This window comes from Magnolia sinica, chromosome 13 (assembly GCF_029962835.1).
Source record: "Magnolia sinica isolate HGM2019 chromosome 13, MsV1, whole genome shotgun sequence".
In the NCBI taxonomy this organism is placed as follows: domain Eukaryota; kingdom Viridiplantae; phylum Streptophyta; class Magnoliopsida; order Magnoliales; family Magnoliaceae; genus Magnolia; species Magnolia sinica.
Genome location: NC_080585.1, coordinates 3,428,858 through 3,451,663, shown reverse-complemented (window position 1 = coordinate 3,451,663; position 22,806 = coordinate 3,428,858). Strand labels below are relative to the sequence as shown.

The following is a 22,806-nucleotide window of genomic DNA, read 5'->3' as shown; positions in this document are numbered from 1 at the left end:
CAATTTCGATTCATCCCTGACTAAGAATGTCTAGAGGTGGGCATCGAGCCGAGTCAAGTCAAGGTGGGCCAAGCTTGGCTTGACTTGTCCATGATGTACTCAAGTTCGAGCTCGAGCTCGAGCTTAGCCTCGAGCTCAACATTGAAGCTTGGCTTGTTTGCCAAAGCTGTCGAGTCGAGTTCGAGTCAAGCTAGTGGTTCGAGTCGAGCTCGAGCTCGAGCTTGTTGGGTGAGAGAGTAATGGATTCTGTTCTTGATCCTCCTCCATTGATGAAAAATTCAAAAATCTTAAGAGAATCAAAGTAAAACCCGATGAAAAAACCAAACAAAGCTTCAAATCAGATGAGGAAACTTGTAAGAATTGATCTGTTCTTGATCTTCTTCTACCAGCAGAAATCCAAGTACTAGAAAAGAAACAGAGCAAAACACAGATTAGAAATCTAAGTAAAGAGCTCTAGTCAATCAGATCATTGGATTTCCTTGAAGCTCTAACAAATCTGAGAAGAACTCATCTCGAATTTCTTGGGTTTCTCGCTTAAGAAGTAGATCTCAAGATATTGAAATCATACTATTGTTGGAGCTGAAATGAAAACTGGTGGTGGTGGTCGGGTCGGGCATGCGGTTGGCAGTGCGTGCAGTCGGGTAGAGACTCTAAGGTTTGTTTTTTATTTTTTAATTTTTAAGTTTAAACTTAAAACTTATATTAATATATATATATATATATATATAATATTTAACATTTAATATATTTATTAATCGAGCCGAGTCGAGTTGAAATAGCCCCTCGTCTAACTTAGCTTGAACTCAACTCGAGCTTCAAATAATTAGCTTGGCTTGGCTTGAATCGGTCATTTAAGCCGAGTCAATCCGAGCTGACTCGAGCCGAGTCGAGCGAGTTTTTCGAGCTAGCTTGGCTTGTGAACAGCCCTGAGAATGTCAAATAAATTTCTTTTCATTTTGGGATTTACCTTCACTGAACATCTGTAGTTATTTGGGCGATTTTAACAATTAAAAGAGACACGTGTATGCCACGTGTGTACAGTAAAAGAGTGCATGTGTATGAATCCTCTCCCTTCCGTGCGCGGATTACCTACTACCCCCGCCTGTTCGGAGCTCGGGGCCACCGTGATGTATGAATTTTATCCACACCGTCCATCAATTTTTAAATGTCATTTTAGATTTTAGTGGCAAAGTTAGATAAGATTCAAACCTAAAATGGACCACACAGTGGGGATTAATTTCTTACCGTTGAAAATTCTTAGGGACCATAGAAGTTTTGGATCAAGATGATATTTGTTTCTTCCCTTCATCGAGTTTTATATAAAATAAACGACACAGTGGACGCTAAGAAGGTTTCAATGGTGGACGTCCTTAGCACCTCTGCTTCATGTGGTGTGGTCCACTTGGGGATTTTATAATCCTTATTTTTGGTCCAGTGCTCTGAAATGATATGGAACAAAATGTATGGACGGTGTGGATAAAAGTAATACATCACAGTGGCTCATCAGTGGCCCTCGTAGCCTACACCTGTCCCGAGATCCGAACAGGCGGAGCCAGTACCCAATCCGCGCCCCTCTCTTCCTGACGCGAAAACCTTCAGCGGGAAGTTCCTGCACTAGTATGCTATATGGGGCCCACAGAGATGTTTCTTAGAAATCCATTCCGTCCATCCGTTTTTTGAGATCATTTTAGAACATATAACAAAACATGAGGTGCATCTAAAACTCAAATGTGCCTCACGAGAGGAAACAGTGATTTTTCAATGACCACCGTTGAAATATTATTATGGCCACAAAAGTTTTGTATCAGACTAAGATGTTTGGGTTTTCACTTCATCACTATGATAATGACCTTATAAACGGCTTGGATGGCATATGAACATCAAAGTTGAGCCCAGAAAGGTTTCAACGGTAGGAATTTCTTTCCCCAATTTTCCCTCTCGTCTGGCCCACATTAGGTTTTTTTCCTACTCATTTTTGGTCGCATGACATAAAATGATCTCATAAAACGGATGGACGGGGTGGATTTCTTACAGACATTACGGTGGGCCCCACGCAGCATCCCAGTGCATGAAGTTCCTGCCAATTGCTTTCGCTGTCCCGGCAAATTCCTTCTGTATTTTTGCCGCCAACGTCGTTTCCCGCCCTTCCGTTTTTTCAGCTCATTTCCCTTCCAAAATAAGCCCTATTCTCTCTCTCTCACTCTCTCTCTCAGAAACCATAGAATAGAGAAAAAGATGTTCTACTCTCACAGCTTTCTTGCCAGGAAAAGCCCTCTCGGAACGATTTGGATAGCTGCTCATCTCCAGCACAAGCTCCGCAAATCCCATGTCGTTGTCACTGACATCTCTTCATCCGTTGGTAAGACCTCTCTTTCTCTCTCTCAATCTCCATCTGTTTCATTTAAGGTTAGTCACAGATTTTTTAAGGGTTTCCTCGGATCGAATTTCGATTCGACTATCTTCATTTTAGATTGTGGCTTATATATATATATATATCTGTCTAGATTAGGGGTTTTTTCTCTACATCTTTAGAATTTTTGCAGTTGGGTTTCATAAAGATTCTGTTTATTTATTTATTTATTTTTTTTATATTTTTAAATAAAAATAAAATCATTTTCGTTGCTGACTGACAGCCGCGTTATTAAATTAGTGAGAAAATGAGCTTTGATTGAATGAGCTCTAGTTTGGGCGAATCTGGGTTCACTTGCAGCGATTGATCTTATGATAGATCAAAGGTGGTTTCCTCAGATTGATGTTATTAGGCAATCAAGGTTCTATTAGGCAACTGCACCAATCAAGGCTCTTCTCCAGGTAGCTGATTATCAATCAAGGGCCCCCAGAGTCTGAGAATTCCATCTTTGGATAGTGTCCATATTCAATGTATTTTGTACACGTATTGAGACTTTGCGCTCCGAATTTCAATCACATTACTTTCAGGTTGAATTTAATTAGTGATAAAATGAGGTTTAACTGAATAGCTTTGAGCTCTATTTAGGGTGAATCTGGGCTTTCTTGCAGCGATTAATCTGATGTTAGAGCAAAAGTGGTTTCCTCATATTAATATCAAGTGTCTGTGCTCCGAATTTCAATCACATTTCTTCTAGGTTGGGTCGGAAGGAAATTTGACAACAATTTGACGGCTACTTCCTCATTGGGTTTCAATCACAGTGACAAGTCTTGTTCATGGCAATTTCTCAGCTGGGAAAAATCTTGGGAGGTTTTCAAATTTTGTGGTTTTTCTTGGGATATTACTGCCAAAATCTTGCCATCAATAACAACATTTAAAAACGCTTATTTTAAGTTTTTAAATAAATTTAAAATTTAACACACACACATACATATATGTATGTATGTGTATATTTATATAACAAATTTCTAAATGCTTTTACTATTTTCGAGTTAATATTGTGATAAAGATGCAATATTTTAGAATTTGCTGAGATCTTGAAAATCTCGTGATGATATCCTTGTGTATCTCGTGATATTATCTTGAAAATTTCAAATATTGGCGATACTTGTCCAACAGGTTTTAACAATTTCACCTTGGTTAAACTGAATGTTTGCAATTCAGTTCGCTTGTGCTCCCGAACACAACCTTTTCGTCTTTCATTTTTCACTAAACAGAACCACTTTCTCGGGACGTATTTGGTTAGAACTTATTTCATTTCTGGAAAATTCTCTCATACAAAGAAGAAAACTCTCTGTCCATGTCTTTATACTCTCTCTCTCTCTCTCATACACACACGCACACACATGCACACACACATGCGCGTGCATTTTGTATTTCGTTCCTAGAACTCCAATAATTCCATGGCCGATGATCAATATGGAATATGCTTTTTCGGTGTTTTGTAGTTCCCCTCTCGAATGTCAGACGTGCATGTTGATATTAGAGGGACATGAGGAAATCCATTTATGAGGTTTTCTAGTTTCCTTCTTTCTTTCATTTGATCTAGGCCCTGAAGCATTTCCAAGCTTGGATGATATTCACCCATCATTTAAAAATTAGTAATATGTTTTTAGGTTTGTTCTGAAGGTTTACAGTTTGTCAAATCCATTTAAAGATTAGTACGGTGTTTGTAGGATTATTACGAAGGCCATGTCCACCATTGCTTCTTCCTTAGTAACACTGCAAATGGGTCTTGACCATTGCATCAGCTTTGGTTATTAAACGTGTCTTTCTTTGTTGACTATATTGTGTGGATTAATCTATTCCCACTTACATCTCTTGATGCTCCTTCAGATCGCATCATGTTTCCTGAAGTCCCAATTGCGCTGAGGTTATCGGGTCATCTTCTACTGGGTGTTGTCAGAATATACTCGAAGAAGGTTGACTATCTTTACCATGATTGCAATGAGGTCCTGACCCATCTCAGGGCTGCATTCGCCTCGATACAAGTCAATTTGCCGGAAGACGCAAACCATGCGTCGTTTCACTCCGTCACGCTGCCAGAGACCTTTGAACTTGATATATTGGACTTGGATGACACAATATACCAGACCCAGTAAGAGTTTTTGAAGCTTGGGTAACTAAGATAAAGCTTGTGTTCACATCTAACTGTACACACCGTATGTTTTGTTCTCAGGGGCCCAGATAATCATCTCAAAACTCTCGAGGAGATCACCATCACAGGTATAAGCTTCATGCATCACATTCATGATGTTGTCTTTGTCAATTTCTTCACATGGCGTGTATTTTTCAGTGATGAATGCTTGGGGTTGTGCATGCAGATCAGATCCCGGGTGAAGGAGATCCATATGTCACTTTTTTTATCAATGAGGTGTTTCTTGGCTCTTGCAACACTATCTTGATAGTCTTTCACCTTCAAAATGCCCAACCAGTGATGGTTGCATCATAGCCTGAAAACATTTTTTTTTACAGGATATTATGATGGACACATCTCCAGTAGACCTTCAAAACCCTGGTGCTGGACCAATGGAAGAAGAGTATGTTTGCTATTCTGTTGGATTTCATGTATCTTCTTTATTTGAGGAACCTGTTTTGACAATGTTTCTCCTCTAGTGTCGTCCCTCCACTTTCAGGGTCCAATGGTGTGGGCAGTACAGATTCTGGCCCGAGTAATCCTGCTGAAGAATCCAACCAGAAGCTTTGTGATGACCGTTTCCATGAAGATCTTCCGGAGATTGAGATCCCTCGGGATGCTGTACATCTTGAGTCAGGAAACATTCCAGAGTTCCCAGATTTCGGTGACAACACTGTTGAACAGCACGAGCCTTTTGATCCAACCTTGAATCAGAAAGAGATCCTTTCTCCCATTATGGAAGAAAGAGAATCTCTGCCATCTCGGCTGCACCCAACACCGCCTATTGCTGGATCTGCAGGGGAACCTGAAAATTTTGATCCAAGTATTTCTTTCGGTCAGTTGATTGGATTTCATTGTTACATCTGTAGATTCTATACTTTCGTATCTTGCAAATTCTACCCACACTATATCTCATGTTTGTTGTTTTATCGAGTCCAACCATGGTTTATCATGTTTCATTTACACGACCTTTGTTTCTCATGATGTAGGTCATGAATTACCTGAAATGGTATTACAACCGACTCCGCCTGTTGACAAGAAAAAAGCCAAGTCAAGGAAGAGAAAACAATTCTTTGATGAGTCCTTGGTATTCACAAATGAGTAAGTGCTTCTGATTTTCTTAGAAACTTTTTTAACATGGAAAAAGTAGGATTATGCAATGCATTGTTTGAGCATATGATTTTGGTAAATTGGGTTGACATAAAAGAGTTCATTACTTGGATCAAATGCTCATGCAATTTGAGATAGTGATGCGGACACAAGTGCATTCAAGGTGTACCAACGAAGAAAGCGCCAACCACAAGTGTCGTCCTTGTGGATAGGCGACTATTGAGGAGTCAAAGACCTTTCACATGTGATTGGACATATAGAAGACCCCACTTAGGGAAGACACATGTGAAGGAAGATTGGAGAAAGAAGACCGAGCGCCCAAACTTTCCCATACTTATGTTATTTGCACGTTTTTGACTTAGTTAGGGGTCTTTTAGTAATCTTATATCTTTATTTGCTTATCCTAGGGTATTTTAGTAATTTTATGTCTTTATTTGCTTATTTAAGTGGGGTAAAGCCCTAAACACGAATTTCAACTATTGATGAATGAAAAGCAAACCCTTTGGTTGCCTCCTTCCTCTCTTCTTTCTAATGGTGCTTCTTCTCTCCCTTGATCTTCTTCTTCTAATTTCTTCTTGTGCCCCTCCAACTTCCTCAAGGTAATAACTTTCTATCTTCTATTTTTTTGTTTTGGCTAATTCCTCTTCGATCAAAATCTTGAGAACCGATCTAAACCCTAAATCCCCAAATTCTCAAATCCCTAATCCGAGAAACTTCTTGGTTCTTCGACTAGTGATCTTCATTGATCGATTGGGTGTGACCATGCAAGATCGGGAGGTCTCATCCTCGCCGGATCCAACCTAAGTAGTAATTGAATTCCATACTCCATGGTTGTAGTGATGGCCCGCTCCATTGCATGTTTCCTTTATGATTTTCTCAGTTATGATGATTATTGTTAGAATTTTAGATCATTTATTCCTTTTATTTCCGCTGTTTAATTATCTCCACGAGCATGCATCATAATTAGGGCTGTCTTGCGAGATAGGTTTTATCTTCCAAGTTAAATCTATTCAAGATCCCTAGTGGGGGTGGCTAACATGGAGTGTGTGTATTGACATGGGCGTGTACTAACAAGCTAACCCCCCCCCCCCCCCCCAAAAAAAAAAAAAGAAAAAAGAAAAAAAAGAGTTAAATCTATTCAAGGCATTTGCACATTTGAAATTGAGAAGTGCCAAAACGCTGGAACAAAAATACACGTGGCAATGTAACATATTCCACTGATGAAAAATTCTGGAGCTCAACTTTGGGAACAAGCATGGTAGTAGAGATCTCCCGATAGTACCCTCTTGATTAAGCTGCAGTCTTTCACACACACTAGAATGCTAGTGTCTGTTACAGCTTACAGATAAACTAATATTATCACAATGTATACATGGTTGGTATGAAAAGCAGATCATGAAGAAAAGGTCTAAACGATGACATAAAGGATTGAAATCTTGGCTTGTCCTATTTTTGCATCGAGTCTTAAAGACTGTACCCTATTTGGTGGGAATCATTATGAGTTTGTATATGACACTACAGTGTGTATCAAACAAAATGCATGGTTTTTTCTGTATTGCCCATCCAAGAAGATGGCAAATGTCTTCCACTATATGTAACTCTGGGTAATACTTAAATCCATGGATTATTTTTTCTTCTTTCATTTTCCTATGTGAAGTTCTGATATTGTGCTTATACTCTCATGGAGTTGGTTTCTGCTTCTTATCAAAAGTGTTCCTAGAGTATATGAAAAACTATGTGTTACTAGAGTATATGAAAAACTATGTTATAGCATGACTGTCATTTTACGACCAACCCAACTTAGATCCATGTGAGCTTCAAATACCATGGTGGTGGAGTAAGCATGGCAGTTTGTCCATCACTTAGTGTCCTTTAGTATATAGAAGAATTCATTTCTTCTTATACGGAAGATTGCATGAACTGCTGCATAATTGACGGTTGCATATTTTATTTTTGGAAGGGGTAGAAAGGTATTCAACTTCTTCAGTCGTAACCACATGAAAGGCACATAGTGACTATTAATTAAAATATCTGCGGACAATGGTAAAGGGATATGGTAGATCAACACAAATATCAAAACAAAATAAGAAGATTATAAAATTTGGCTAAATTAGTTTTATTTCCTAATCGTTTTGTACTTGTCATTTATCTTTCAACATAACTGTTTTATAGGTAGCCATTCTCTGGGTGACCAGTTGCCAAATGATAGCTCATGATCCATGTGAAGATCTTTTTATTTTAATTTTCCTTTTTCCCTTTTTTTTGGCCTCTCATAGCATTTGAGGTTTCCTTGAAGCACCTAGTGATACTTGGATTTTATAGGTTCATGAGAAAACAGCTTGAGGATACTAGTAAATTGGTGTGCAAACGCAAGAAACTCCCTGTGTCAGCTCTAGATGTTTGGAGATTCCACAAGTTCCGTCAAATGGAGCATGTCTTTCTTGAGCCTTCACTTTCTGGTGAGTTTGATGTTTGTGCAGCACACATCTTTCTACATCTTAGTTCTAATGCTTGCACTGGTTTTATGGGAATACAAAATGTATCTTTTGCAGGAATGTCTGCCGACCTTCAGGAAGTTTTCAAGAAGACTTACACTGCTTCGGCAGTCGATCCTACTCCCACAGAAGCTCCTCCGGAACCCAGGAATGCAGAATCTCCTGCTGGCATGCCTGCCTCAGATATGGAAATTGAACATCCTCGGTTTCAGGAAGATCACTTTGATGGTCTTTTACCTGAATTCATGCCATATCCGTCTGGTAGAGAAGAAACGACGCCGTTGCCTGCCAGCAATTTGGCATCAGTGTCTCAATTAGGAAGGCCTCAGGAGACTGAACTACTGCCAACACCAGAATTGTCAGGGTATGCTGATCCGGCTGACCCTGAGTCTCAAACGCCTATGGTTCCTTCAGAAGAGAGACTACCTCTACGGGACACTAGTCTCTCACGGATACCAGATTTGCTGAATTCTGCAGAATCACCGGTTCCTCGTCTAAGGGAACAACTATCTGTAGGGGAAGCTGGTGTCCCTTGGGGTTCAAATACGCTGAATTCTGCAGAAGCAGAAGTGAGTTATGTCCATGGAAATTTATGTGATTTTTTTTTTTTTTTTTAATTTTTACACGCACTCACACCCCACACACACTCATGCACTCACACCACAGTGGGATTTCACCACAATGGGTATTCGAACCTATGACCTCGAAATTTATGTGAACTTGTTTCTTGTCAATGCAGTGGTACATTTTTTTCATTCATGTACCATATTGGTCTGTTTACTAAGGTCAGACTCCTGAGCTTGTCATCTTTCTTGTAGGAGCTAAATTTTTTGGAAGCAGATAACAGTAATGCACAATCTGGTAAGATGCAAAAGACTTTCTATACCTGACATGGTACTTCTGGATCATGTTATTTTGTCTGCTGCTCTCATTATCATCTGCAAATATGACTTGGCGTTTTTTTTTCTAGATGAAAATGGGCATTTAAAAAAAAATATTTATTGTGGCTAAAATTTCCATTTCCTATGGATGCAGGTGGGCGCGCAGAAAGTGATGTCGATTCATTGTCTGTGAGGACCAGGTTTTTGAAACAGTTCCTTTTTAAATTCATGTTGGATTGATATTTTGCCTCCTCTGGTCTGTGTAGTTTTAACCAAGGAATGTGCTTGGTGTAGGGCTGTGGCTCGATATCTGAAAAATCAATCTCCTGCAACTCAAATTTCAAAAGGCCAGTCAGGACATCTGAGCTTGAACAGGATCCTAGAAGGGAAAACAAGGAAACAGTGTGCAAGAATGTTTTTTGAAACACTGGTAATGGTCTAGGATTGATATTTTTAATACTTCTCATTTGGAGACCCGTTTTGCTGCTTGAAAATATGTTGCAGTATTCTCAGGTCCACTTCATACATATTTCTCAGTTATGCTCTTTCTTTCCTTCTTCATGGCTGTCCAATGCAAGTCATGCCATCTTGCTGTCTCCTGCCATATTTGTTTTTCTGATAGGCTTGGCCTCGTCGAGTCACAGTTATTTAGTGGTGCTTAACTACTGATTAAGGTCTTTTTCATATGGCACATGCAACTCACGTGGAGTGATGAAGCAGTTTGCAAGACCTGGGAGGGAAAAGGGGAGTTAGTTGATACTTTTGGAGAGCATGCACACTTGATACACGTGCATTTGGAATTTGTACATATGGCATATGCCTCTGTTTAGGCTTCCAAATTGAAAATCCTAATGAGAATGGGTTTTCCTCGAAAAATCATATAATCTGAGCAATCCTAACTTCTGTTTAGTAGATGGATGTTTGGTAAATTCCCATCATAGGATATTTTCAAGTGAAATGTATATAAATATCTACCAGTTCACTATTTAGATAATCAAATCAGTATGACTTCTAAGGTTTATGGTCCATCAAATTATGGATAACAACCAGAATGGTTTAATTTGAGTTGCTTGTACACCAAGTCTACAAATCTGTGTCTGTCTCCACTGTCATGCACTGTCAGAGTATCAAATGTTTCCTCCATCTAAAAAACTAGGTATGGAAAGCATGGATTAATCTCAAAATTACCTAAATGTCCTGCTTAATCCAGGGATAATATATGCTGTTATGACATTGCACCAATGGATCACTTGCAAACGAGTTCTAAATCTCATCTTATCCCATCAATCTCTAATACACAATTACTGTTAACTAAATTGAGATGAACTCGTTTTTAGGCATCACCACATGGCCTAAGCCATTTTTAACAAAAACTGATACGGGTGTTATTTTGCATTTTAGTAGATTACTTGTTGCTTATTTTTTTTAGTCAATTGTAGGTTTTGAAGAGTTACAGGTTCATCGATGTGCAACAAGAAGAAGCTTATGGTGATATTACCCTATTGCTGACACCAACACTCTCCAAAGCGAAATTCTGAAGCCATTGATGCTTCTTCTTGGCATCCCTTCTTGTTGAGAGGTAAGCATAAGTGATATCTTCTTCTTCTTCTTCTTCTTCTTTTTAATAATTTTTTTAATAATTTTTTATTTTAATGGAAGTACCTACAAAGGCTCTGTTTTTATCTTTTACTGAAACATATGGTTTGTCAGAAACACATCCAAACCTAAAGATCCATGTCTGAATATGTCAAAAACAACTTTTAAAAAATGAAATATCTGTGCTGTAAAAGTTCAATAGTGCAATCATAACCCTGGCCCATCATCAGAGCCTGGTAGCTATCAGTGCTGGTGTTATGTTCGTCATCATCAGAGCCTACTTTGCTAAGCTTGGGACCAGCTGAGTCATAACTTGTCCATACTTAACCGTACCTTATCCATGAATCTTGGAGGACGTAGGGCGGCATATTTGGTAACCATGCCCCTGCTGCATCTGGGGCTCAAAAAGCTTGTAACGCAACCCATTCGAGCCAAAACCAAGTCAACCTGGGCTACTTGAATAATTGACTCGGCTGTATGAACTGATTTTTTTTTTGGTCTAGGAAGCAAGTTCGGAATTTATTTACCAGGCAGGCTACTTATGGGCATCAGATTGGGCCAACCATAGGAGTTGGGATTTGATTTCTTTTGTGGATTCAGAAAGATGTTTTCCCAATTCAGGATCATTTTGTTCATTTTCAGTATCCAGCTTCTATAGGTTTCTTAATGAGAAATTGCTGTATCCAGCTTCTATAGGTTTCTTAATGAGAAATTGCTGTTTCTCATTTTCAACTGAAAAAGAAGAAGAAAATAATCTTTATGCATCTCTCAGTGTGTGCGCGCGCACTTGCGTGTGGAAACATGTGCGATTTGTTGATCAAGATTTTGCTATATTTTTCTGGTTATTGCATTCTGGTTTTGCTAATTTCCTCACCTTCATGGGTACATTAGCAATGTTCCCAGAGCTGTTAAATGACTCATGGGACTGCGATACATGGATCCAGGCTGTTCATTCATGCATATAACTGGGTTCTAGTCATAGTGCAAAAATCGCGTCAATTGAATTATCCAAATCATCTGATCAATGTCATAAAGAATAGACAATCCAGTTGACAAACAAGATGGGTCCAGTCATCATCTTGAAACATCTATTTGGTAGATCCCACTTTGTACTCATGTTTCCAATGGAGCACTTTGGCTCAAAGTGGACAGTAACAAAATGCCCCCGCTCAAAGGATCAGAATCATCCGATTGGCATGATTCTTGCACCATGATTTGTTCTCAATAGTAGTATTGAATGGACCTTTTGTATTGATGATTAAATGTGCCACGCATCCTTGAAAAGTTTCAGGAAGTTTTGGGGATGTTGCTAACTTGACTGTACAGGTGAAGGTGGAGAGGTTGGCATTTTTCAGTTACATTTAATTTGGATGGTTTTTTATTTATTATTATTTTTTTTATGCCATGTGAACTTCAACCTCATTTATTTGGAAATTGAGACTAATATACTCTTTTGCAATGAATTGCAGTTTGGTTTCTGCAGCAGTATAAGGACAGTCCCACCAAGAGGCCTTTTTTATTTATGTATTATTTTCTTTTTTCTTTCCTTCTTTCTTTTGGGTAGGCAAGCTGGGCTCGAACCTGAGACCTCAATGTTGAAACTCGGACCGTTACCATTCAGCTGCGGATTCGACCCACTTTGGTTCAACTCAAGAGAGCAGGCTTTCCGATGGCAAACTCAAGTTAGCATGTTTCCTACCTTTTGTCACAATGGGTATGGCTACTTGTTGTAATTAATGTAATTACCTGTTCTTTTCTTAATAGAATTAGGGTGTGTTTTGCAGATGCTGAGTTCATCTCACTTTTAGTTAATTGTAATTATGAATCAGAGATCATGATTGTGGGTTGTCAATATTGTTTTTAATCCTTGCTAAGAGGAAATATGATCTCTAGTAGATTAACTGAAATGAGATGGAACTCATTTTTAGGTGTCTGCAAAACAGGTTCGTATTTATTTATTTGCTGGACCAAAAGGTTCTTGTAAATGAGAAGGTTTTGCTTCTCTAAACTTCAGTTGTAGGCGTTTATGTGTTTGATCATGATTAACATTACAAATACATCAAATCTTCAACCAAAAACAAAAAAAGAAAACATCAATGCGAGTAAGACCCAACCTGGGCTTGAGCGTAGACCACTGCATTGAAATGGGGGCTGGGTTTGCTCAGGTGGCCTGTACATGTGTGTTGAATAGACAACTAGTCTGGTTTTCAAATGTCAATTTCCTCAAAAGAACGTGTCCCACTTGATGGGTGGGCTGGCCCATTTTGGGCAAGGGTCTGTTCACAAGGACCCCTCATGAACGGCCCAGATATTGCTCGAGCACACTGAGATGGGATGATGGTGAAACTCTTAAAGAGGGTTTTGGAAGAATGCTTGTTTGAATCCATTTCCAGGAAACATTATGGGTTTGGCGACTGTGGTCGTGATCACTAGCATGGCTATTGGATACCAGGACATACAAGGACATGATCGCTACAATGCATTTCTTTGTAATGATTTAGTACTGCCCTTGAGAGATAAAAGCAAGAGAAACTTTGATACTCTGGCAGAGTGGTGGATGATATGCATGCACTTAGAAATAGCACTCTGGCATACAGGTAATTGAAATTAAACTGACCAAATTATGGGTCCTGGTTTAGATGTATCATAATCAGAAAATTACCATATTTGATAGTCTACCTAGTGAATTGGTGGATGCTTATTGGATGGTTAAGAATGATTTTTTTTTTTTTTTAAAATCCATTGGTTTGATTTCAACATGTCCATAAATCAGAGGTTATTTGTCTGGGTGCCTCCCTGTCCAGAGTCACAGTAGTTAGTGTGTGCTGTGTACAATTTCTGGGTGCCTGCGCATCAAGAGTCATGCAGCCAGAGTAGCAAAAACAATGAGGGAGTGTCGTAAGAACCTGGACGTCAGCATTTGAAGGAACTGATTTCTGTAGATGTCCGGGCCAGAAGTTAGGCTGGAAAGCTCACCAGATGGGCCACATTTATGGTTAATATGGACAGTTGGTATTTTCCTTTTTAACAATCCATTGGTTTTGGTACAAGTGGCCCATCTAATGAGCAGATGAGCCTGATCTTTGATCTGCGGCCAGGAAATGCACGGTGATGCCTGCCTCATGAGCAGTTTGGACTGCATTTGGTCATTTTTGGTCTACTCTGCAACTGTCCGTCTGATCGCGTCCCCAAATTCGAAACATTTTTTTTAGCCCGTATGCGTGGGGCAGTGGATTAACAGTCCAAATCGTTTCTACATCATAGTGGGCCAAATCAATCGAGGTTCCTCAGGTCGAAAGTGGACTCTGAAATGGCAAAAGTTCGAAACCTCGAGAAACAATTAAGTAGTAAGAAAAAACCCTCAAAAGGCTCCATATATTACCAGAGGCAGTCACAGTAGTTGGAGAATTTTTTACGATCTTGCCTTTGTCGCTTGTGGCAGTTTAAGTCATTTAACATGTTGAACACAATCAGTTGTACGTCCAACTAGTTGGCTTGTGGGGCCATCATGGTGTTTGTATGACATGTCTAACAAGCTTGTCCCACCATTTAGCAAGTCCAACTGGTTGAGCTATAAGTTACGGTCCACCCAGTGGATTAAGTTTCAAAAGTAGCAGATGAAAATCAAAACACACCAATACTAATGTTACAGTTCAACTCAAGAGGAATGTGTGTACAAACTCTCCAATGAATTTACACTAACAAAATATGACTGAGATGAACTAATCTGAATCTCCTTTATTCCAACATTCTTGACCGTGGGACTGGATTTTTTTAGACCTTCAGACCTGCACACAGACGTATATTTGAATAATGATTGAAATTCTGAGGCTGTGATTAGTCAGGTTTTTAGCAACATTAGCGAGCACTTTGCAAATGCAGAAACTCGGCAATCGGTTTTATTAAGGCATTTTGGTAAGATAGACAGTACAAAACGGGCATGTTTCAAACTCTTTCAGGCTCTTGAATTCAAGCAGCAAAATGATAATTCCATGCAGCCAATTCAGATAAATTCGAGATGGGTGCAGCATGCGCTAGCTAGCAGCACATTGATGTCTGGATCATTTCAGTAGGGCTCTCAAGGGGCCTGGACTAAGTTGGGCAGAATTAAAATTTTGAATGGGTCCTGCAAACAGGCCTCACCCAACCAGTTCAAAATTTGGGACCAAACACACCCAAGCAGGGCCCATTGACAGCCCGTCATTTCCAATCTTTCGTCAAACATTTCCAAGCAAAAGTTCATTTATGATGGGTATTTTCTACATACTAGCTTGCGGATGCATTTCCATTCTGTCTTTGGTAGTCTCTCTTCCATATGCTATCAAATTTCTGTGTTGTGGGCAGCCAATCACTGCTGTTTCCTATGAGAGCATCCAACAGAGAGAGCAACTGCAAAAATTTCCATCCGCCCAAGAGCTAGCTTGCAGGGCTCATCTCGAGTAGCTTTTCTGCTTGTTCTGGGAAGAAGGTTATAAAAAGATATGCACCTGCATATGAAAGAACTAGTGATTTTCTCTTAAATGGCAAATGGGGGTTTCACTTAGGGCATTAATCAATCAAAGTACAACAAATATTAAAGGGTAGGAGATGTGATCAACGGATGCATGAATGTCTCAGCAACATGGTATTGAAAAATTATTACTGGCTGTATCAGCCAATATGGCCATCGGCCACAAAGGGCACATTTTGAAAATTTTTATTTTCATTTTTTCTCACTTCTCCACTTTTTTCTTCATTTCAATCATGAAGAAGGCTTATAAACTAATTCTAAACTAGAGCTAGGCATACTTTGAGAATCAAAACATAAAATTTTAGTAGGATTCAATGAATTGAAGCAGTGTGGACCATTTTGGGAAATATCATATATAAGAAGTAAACCATCACTATTTTTCTTTCATTATTCCATCTTCTTTTTGCTGTTTTCTATTGTTTTTCTGTGGGTATGGGGAGGGCGCTTCAAATCGTGCTTGATTTGTGTTTGATTAGGGTCTATTTGGTTGAGTTTCAGCAGGTCAAGCTGGCATTGCATGACAGAGAACATTCTTACACTGGCAAATACATGTCTGAAACCAAAAAAAAAAGAAAGTATATCTAGGATCCTCACATTTTTCAGGGAAAAAAAAGAAAGCAGGTTGGAAGTCCGTACCAATGGAAGCTGGCTGATACACTAGCCGATACTGTTATGTAATACATTGCTCACAATCACCATGTTGGTACTAATACAAAATAGAAGAATGCAATCCAAGCACCCCACGTTCAAGTAGCAAACAAACATGCACCACGTGCCAGCATAGCATGTGCAGAAACAGGGAGGTTCATAGGGTGGTTCCCACAGTAAATGTTACTTAGCTGAAAAAACAGACCTATCCATTTAACAGGTGGGCCACACATGAGCATGGAAATGGATGATTAGAAAAGTCATAACCATTGGCCTACTTGGGACCATTGGCCTACTTGGGCTAGATTGATTTTTAGAATTGCACACATCCAATGAGGGGACGTCTGCCAAACTGCACATGCTATATGCATGCGTGCGTGCGTGCGTGGGTGTGGGTGTGCGCGCACGTGATCGCTTGTGCTGGAAATGGGGCATCCAGAATTAGAATTCCTCTAAGAAACAAATGACTGGAACCATTTGCTTGCAATGTAGAAAAACAAGGAGACTCACAGATTAGTACGGTTCCTAATATAGCTGAGATCTTGCCTTGGACAGTCACAAGCCCTGCCTTGCCCGCGTTTTGCAGCTCAGTAGAACCAACGGACTCGAATGTTCCTGCAAAAATGGATATTCTTCACTCTAAGAGTAAAAATAGCTTTTATGTCTACATAAGCAACAAAGTTTGAGTTGAGATGTCTTTGATCGGGAGCGAAACCTGGTTTTACAGATTGAAGGCCTGATGTAACGCATGAAAGATTTTGGAAACCTTCTTGCTCTAGTTTATTAGCAGCTGCAGTAGACCTAAAGCATTAAAGAAAAAGGTGTCATATTAATAGTTTCCGAAGGAAGCTGAAATCTTATGGTGAATTCAAAGTTTGTGTAGCATCTTCAATGCTCCAAAGGTAGCTTAACAAGCACAACAGGAATTTGGTTTCTATGCATTCAGGGAATGCATTGAGAAGGATGGTTTGCTAACTTCCACATGTACCTGTACATGAAAGCGCACACCCCAACCTGGCAACTGTTTGGGACTTCTGAGTGTAGGTGGCCCCCCACAATGAGGATAGTGATATGCAAAAATCAGGCCATTCCATTGATCAGGCTGGCCATATGTGTACATTGAATGTGGACTGTTAGCAACTTTCAGACCACCCATTTTTTTTCTCAAGAGGGGCTCACAAGCCTATGAGAAAGAAAGCTAGAAAATAAAACGATTCCACAATTTGAAGGGAATGACTGTTATTTGTATTGGATTTTCAATGATTCGGAGTTAAAATGTTCAAAAACTCTATTGAGACAACTCAATTTGATTTTCCTCTATAAACTCCTATTTTATGAAGAATTAGACAACAACTCTCACACCAACTGACACAAGGTAGAGCGTGTAATAAAGAAGAAGATCATCTTCTTCCTCAAGTAATAAAGGCCTTGAATCTACAAGGTAGGTTCTTGAGTCCACAAGAAAAAATAAAAGAGAAAAATCTCAAACATTTTTATTGAATAATGATTTAAGGTTGTTCGATTACATCAGTTGAAGACATAAAACTTTAATTTGAAATTATCAAAAATAGTAAAAAATCTCTCAAAAGACTAAATTTGCTAAAAATAGAAATGTCAAATAAACTTCACTGAAGAATTCCCAGAATTTTTACAAGCAATTTCTAAAAAACATGAAAATCTTAAAACTGCAAGAATAAGGAAATATGACCAAAACAGAAATTACCAGAAGTAGTAAAATTTTCCTAAAATTCTGATTTTGACCATCGAGACAAGTGTTTCTTGTGAAACAGATGTCCACGACCTACTTTGTAGTTTGGTTGACCCCAGAAACACCATCACGTAAAGATCGATAGGTGTGCATTTCATGACGATGCTTAGATAAAAAGTTATGACTATTTTATGGTCAACACTTAAAATGGCAATTTCTCCATATCTGGAATGAATCTCTTCGAAACCGACATGCCTAGGACCCAGTTACATCATGCCCTACGTAGGATAGGACACAATTTTGACTGACTACTTCCGCTTTTGTTTGGGCTTCTTTTGGTCCAACCGTGCTAAGAATATATTTGCCGCACGTCCTACATCAAAATCTGATGAGGATCATGGATTGCCTGGAGACATGTGCAAGTTTTGGAACATCAAATGTCACAAAAATAGGACTACCTGAACCTGGGTATTAGCTAAGAATGACATTACTACCCCAAGTCCACATGCTGAAAATCGAACAAGGAAACAGGCTCTTGAGAATGCAATTCATTTATTCTTTGAGAGCATATTCATCTTTCTTGGCGTCTCTCACTTCCATTGAAAATATTGAACTCAAACACTAACATCATCCCACAAGCTGATCATTTTTTAATCACACATCAAGAATAAAATCACGACTGAAGAGAATTCAGATGGTGGCCAATTGAGATGTAAGTTTATTGTACGAACAAAGAAAGCATAAAGAACTTCATCACCATATGCATATAAACAACAAACAACACCATCAAGATATCAACTAACCTCAATCCTTCCTGACAGACAAGCAACAATTTACTGTCGGATGAGAATTGCCCTTTCACCGATTTAACAAAATCTGGATTGAGTTTAGTGAATGGCAACCCGAAGAACAATCCTGAGAAGTTGTTGTGTACAGTACGCTTGATAATTGTGCCTGTGGAATTTCATAATTGTCAGACAAGAACCCAAATCAAAACAGAGCAGCAAGTGATTGTACAAAGGGCCTGTTTGGAAGTAGAGTCGAATTGAATTGTGATAATTCAATTAAAACAAAAGGAAATAACCAAGGGTTGTCCCTCATTATGGATGGAATGGGCCCACCCTAATTTGATCATTTCTGCTTTCTTGAATTGAATTTATGTAATTTGATTCAATTGATCAGTACAAATGCAACCCGAAAACAAGAACGATGAAACATCATCAGCAGCAATTAGGCAATTTTTACAAGCAGTGGAGAAGTGAGGAACCCAAAAGAGTAAAAGACACACCAATGTCATTGTCCTTGTTCTCGATAAAGAGGGGCGTGTGATAACATGACTTGATATGCGCTCGATCATACTGAGTCCTGTCTCGAACATCCAAGACTGTATAACCCTCTTCCACAATCAATCTTTTTGCCTCTTCACCATCCACGAAACTCACTTCAGCTCTAATATTCGTTCTCCGCTGACGAATTGTTGTGTAGGATGCATTTTCCGCACGGTTGATCTTGAATACAACCCAAGATTTCCTAAAGTTCACCAAATGCATTTCGAACTCTTAAACCGCAAAGTAGTAGTAATAATTAAAAAAAAAAAAAAAACTTCTCTAAAGAAATACTCTGAAAATTTCTGGCAGGTTCTGCTTAAAAAGATCATCTCACCATTTCTTAGGGTCCGTATGGATATTGTTGAATCATATTGAATTGCAATTATTCAATTCACAAAAGATCAAGTGACCAAAAGGCGGGCCTATCCCCTCCAAATCACTATCAAGTCGACTTGAACCACATGTAATTACAAATACAGGTGAGTTTGGGTGAACTATTGAATTGAATCGTGAGCCTAACAAAGCACAAATAACCCAAATCATAACTCCATTGAGGTGATCCGTTCCGAATCGCAATTAACTTACTTTCAAGTTAGACTTGAAAGGAGCATAACTTCAATTCAAGGATTTCTTTCTCGTAAGAAATATAAACCCATTAAATACACTTTGGTAACAAAGAAGTACAAAGTTGTACTATTGTATAACCAATAGTAAAAAGGATGGTGTATTTATCAGTTATAAAGATCTTGGTCTTTTATCATTTCCTCTCAACTAAACTGGAGGTTCGCAATTCAGTCATGGAAGTGCCACTGCCACTTGGTAGTTTCCTCTATGATGAAGTGAATGAATTGCAATTCAGTTCAATTGAGAATCCAAACACGCCGTTAATTTTCTGGGTTTTCTACATCTGGCGATCGTATATATATAAAGAAAATTCTGGTGGGTCAGTATCAGAATTTTGAAACAATATCACTTTTCTTTTAGAGATATCAGTGCATGGATTGGAGAGAGAGAGAGAGAGAGAGAGAGAGAGAGAGAGAGAGAGAGAGAGATGAGATATTACCTTGGAGAGGAGAAGGCCGTGAAACAATTAACGAGGCCGGACATTGCTCTCTCTTTCTCTTTCTATCTCTTTCTCTTCCTCTCTCCCTCTCAGCTGCGTTTCCTTCCGTGTAAGCGATGAAGTAAGAAGGGTGGCCCAGGAAATCGGATAAGCCAATCATAGCCTGCCATGATCTGATGGAAAATTTTGGTTGGGTCGTGCTACGGTGGTACCGGTACCACCGTAAATTAAGGTGGCACCTAACAGATATGGGGCCTATATAATGTATTCACGAAATCCAACCCGTCTATCAGATGCGTAAACATGAGTTACCCTTGATTCCTGAAAATAAATTAGATCCAAAACTCGAATGGACCACACAAAAAGAAACAAGTTGAGAGTGGACACCTAACTTTGAATAGGGGCCACTCTGCAGTGTATATGCAATCCAGATCATTCAAATCCTTCGTCCGACCTGGATGAAGGGTCAGAAGAATAATCAGGCTGTTTTGCAAATCAAGTGTGCTTTTGTGGAAATCAAGGGCGGGTGTGCCCTCCCATCTCGTGCACTGTTCGCTTGCTGTGGCCTACAGAGTGTTGGATTGGTCTAATTTTTAACACGGTAACATCATCTCACTGATCTCTTGGACGGGTTCGATGTCCTGAACACCGAGTGGGCCCCTCATTTTCGCGGTACCACCGTAAGCTTACGGTGGTGCCGGTGGTCAGGAGTTACTTCTTCGTGTGCGATGGCAGGAGTATTATAATCCATACGAGTGCATGGAGATGAACAAAACGAGTGGCACGTGTACACATGTCCATCAAATGGACGTTCCAATTCCAACAAACAAAAGCCCATTGATAAGAGGTATCGTGACCATACGATCGATCTGATTTAGAAGATACCACACCATTCGGAAGCGGATTGCGTAGTGAGTAACTATGTACGCTACTTAGTAGACTCTGGTGCCCAATGTGGATTTATGTGTCCTATCCATTCCATCCGTCCGTTTTTCAAGCTTATTTTAGGGCATTAGCCCAAAATTGAAAAAAGCAATTGGTACCATAGATGCTTACTCTTTATATGTTTTTTTTTTTTTTTAGAACGGTTAAAAACTTATGTTATAAAAGTAAATTTTTTAGTCATAAAAAAAAATATTTGGATAAAAATAAAAAAAGTAGAGATATTTTTGTTTTTATTAGTTTGTAGTAAAAAATGAAGGTGAGTGGAAGGCCGGGTTTATAGTAAAAAATTATCCCAAAATCAAACCATATCAAAAGCTCAAGTGTACCACACTACAGTGATGTTTCTTTATCATACAGTATATTCATAAGGTCATACAAACATGAATGAAGGGAAAATAAAAGTATCAGTTTGATCTAAACCTTAATGCAGCCCCAACTTATTTTCAATGGTAAGCATTCAATTTACAGTTTTCCGGTAGTGTGGTCCACTTGAGCTACAAATATGCTTCAATTTTAGGATTTTTCTCTAAAATGATATGGTAGAACGGATGGATGACTTAGATAAGACACATACATCACAGTGAGACCCACTGACTTTACTCAGTGAACAATCCGCTGACGGTGCATTCGGCTTTGAGTGTGGATTGATTGATATACCGTATACGCCTATACCCTACGCGAACAGTGACTCCACGTGCATGGATTGCCATTGTCTGCCAAAGAATCAATGTTTTTATTTATTTATTATTATTATTTTCACTTGGCTCCGATTAGCTACGGTTGTACTTGTGGTAGGTCGGCATCTCTCCGACCTTTGTGGAATAGTCCTCTATATCATAGTGTGTGGTCCACTGTGATGACATCCAGCCCGTCCATCATATGCGTCCGCTCATGCTCTACGGGGATTCCAAAAATTAGTCCGATTCAAAACTAAATGGGCCACACCATGTAAAACCATACCACAAACCTCTAAGTTCACATAGGGATGGTCCACGTGAGTCTTTGGAATGGCCTGATGGTTGATGTTTGGGATGTCCAGTCATCGTGGTGGCGCACACCTTCTGAATGGAATAGGATAGCATACAGAAAACACGGTGGGCCGTACACAATAAACCGGTTTCAATAGCGGGCGGAGTCCCAACCGTTTCCTGGGGTGTGACCCACCTTTATCCTGGATCGGGTTGATTTTTGGGTTATGGAATGAAGTTGAAGGGAATTGACGTGATGCACACATCATGGTGGGTCACACGCACCGTCCAAGTTTATTCTACAAACGTTGCAGAGGAACCGGCCTCATTTGCGTCCGCCCATTTTGGTTGAACCGGAATCATCTACAACACCTGCCGAGCCTAGGTTACCCAACCTTTTTGGTGGGGGATAATGTTTATGTGTACCATGCATACAAAAGATCAGCCTGTTAGAAAACTCATACGGGCCACACCAATAAATACAGAGTACATTTTCGCCTAGAACAGCTAGTGGCCCACCCGAGTTGGGATCAAGCTTCTTCTTATATTATATATATATATATATATATATATATATATATATATATATATAAAATTTTTAAAAAAAATCTTATCTGCATCCCGGTGAGTCACACCTGATGAACGGCTTTGATGAAAGACAGACACAATGATAGTCCAACACAAACCTATGGTAGGCCTCTCATGCCCATCCTTCCCGCTCCGATAAATGGAGCAAATTCATCCACCTGGCATATGGTATACGTGGACTAATCCAAAAGCTCCAAATTGTGCACTCCACAGTGGAAAGAGTATAGCTTATAATCAGGGCGATTGAAGGGTCCTAACCAACCGTCGGTGATAAATTGGTGGGGCATAAAAAGACGGTCTAAAGGACGGTCGAGCAAGCCCCCCGATAAGTTGAGGATCATGAGCTCCTGATAACCCATTGAGAAATCAGTTCAGGGTTTTAGCTGGTTGGTTCATTCATCATGGACCACGAAATCTCTCAG

The 22,806-nt window shown here is 39.4% G+C and overlaps 2 protein-coding genes across 11 annotated transcripts; one reads left to right on the top strand and one right to left on the bottom strand.

Annotated features, from left to right (window-relative positions):
* The first annotated feature begins 1,985 nt into the window (after positions 1-1,985).
* Positions 1,986-12,409, top strand: LOC131222449 (sister chromatid cohesion 1 protein 3-like). 7 transcript variants are annotated; one of them, XR_009160053.1, is made up of 15 exons: positions 1,986-2,359; positions 4,244-4,505; positions 4,587-4,633; positions 4,732-4,781; positions 4,883-4,947; positions 5,024-5,379; positions 5,534-5,645; positions 7,977-8,113; positions 8,207-8,718; positions 8,968-9,010; positions 9,185-9,230; positions 9,325-9,460; positions 10,460-10,609; positions 11,918-11,966; positions 12,096-12,409. XR_009160053.1 is itself a non-coding variant. In XM_058217516.1 (14 exons), exons 1-13 carry the CDS (start codon positions 2,011-2,013, stop codon positions 10,566-10,568), a joined length of 2,214 nt encoding a protein of 737 aa, XP_058073499.1. In that variant the 5' UTR covers positions 1,996-2,010; the 3' UTR covers positions 10,569-10,609; positions 11,953-11,972. The 7 variants fall into 7 exon arrangements, 2 of the variants coding, with proteins under 2 accessions (XP_058073499.1, XP_058073498.1); XR_009160054.1 differs by having other exon boundaries at positions 11,912-11,966; XR_009160051.1 differs by having other exon boundaries at positions 1,996-2,359; positions 10,470-10,609.
* A 1,835-nt stretch (positions 12,410-14,244) lies between these two features.
* On the bottom strand, positions 14,245-20,042 carry LOC131222448 (rhodanese-like domain-containing protein 9, chloroplastic). Of its 4 annotated transcripts, none has more exons than XR_009160047.1 (7): positions 19,884-20,042; positions 18,781-19,022; positions 18,296-18,446; positions 16,500-16,585; positions 16,295-16,399; positions 14,894-15,113; positions 14,245-14,414 (listed from the first exon to the last, which is right to left on the bottom strand). XR_009160047.1 is itself a non-coding variant. In XM_058217514.1 (6 exons), the coding sequence occupies exons 1-6, from the start codon at positions 19,925-19,927 to the stop codon at positions 14,401-14,403; spliced, it is 642 nt and encodes a 213-aa protein (XP_058073497.1). In that variant the 5' UTR covers positions 19,928-20,042; the 3' UTR covers positions 14,245-14,400. The 4 variants fall into 4 exon arrangements, 2 of the variants coding, with proteins under 2 accessions (XP_058073497.1, XP_058073496.1); XR_009160048.1 differs by having other exon boundaries at positions 16,331-16,399; XM_058217514.1 differs by lacking the exon at positions 14,894-15,113.
* Between the last annotated feature and the right edge of the window lie 2,764 nt (positions 20,043-22,806).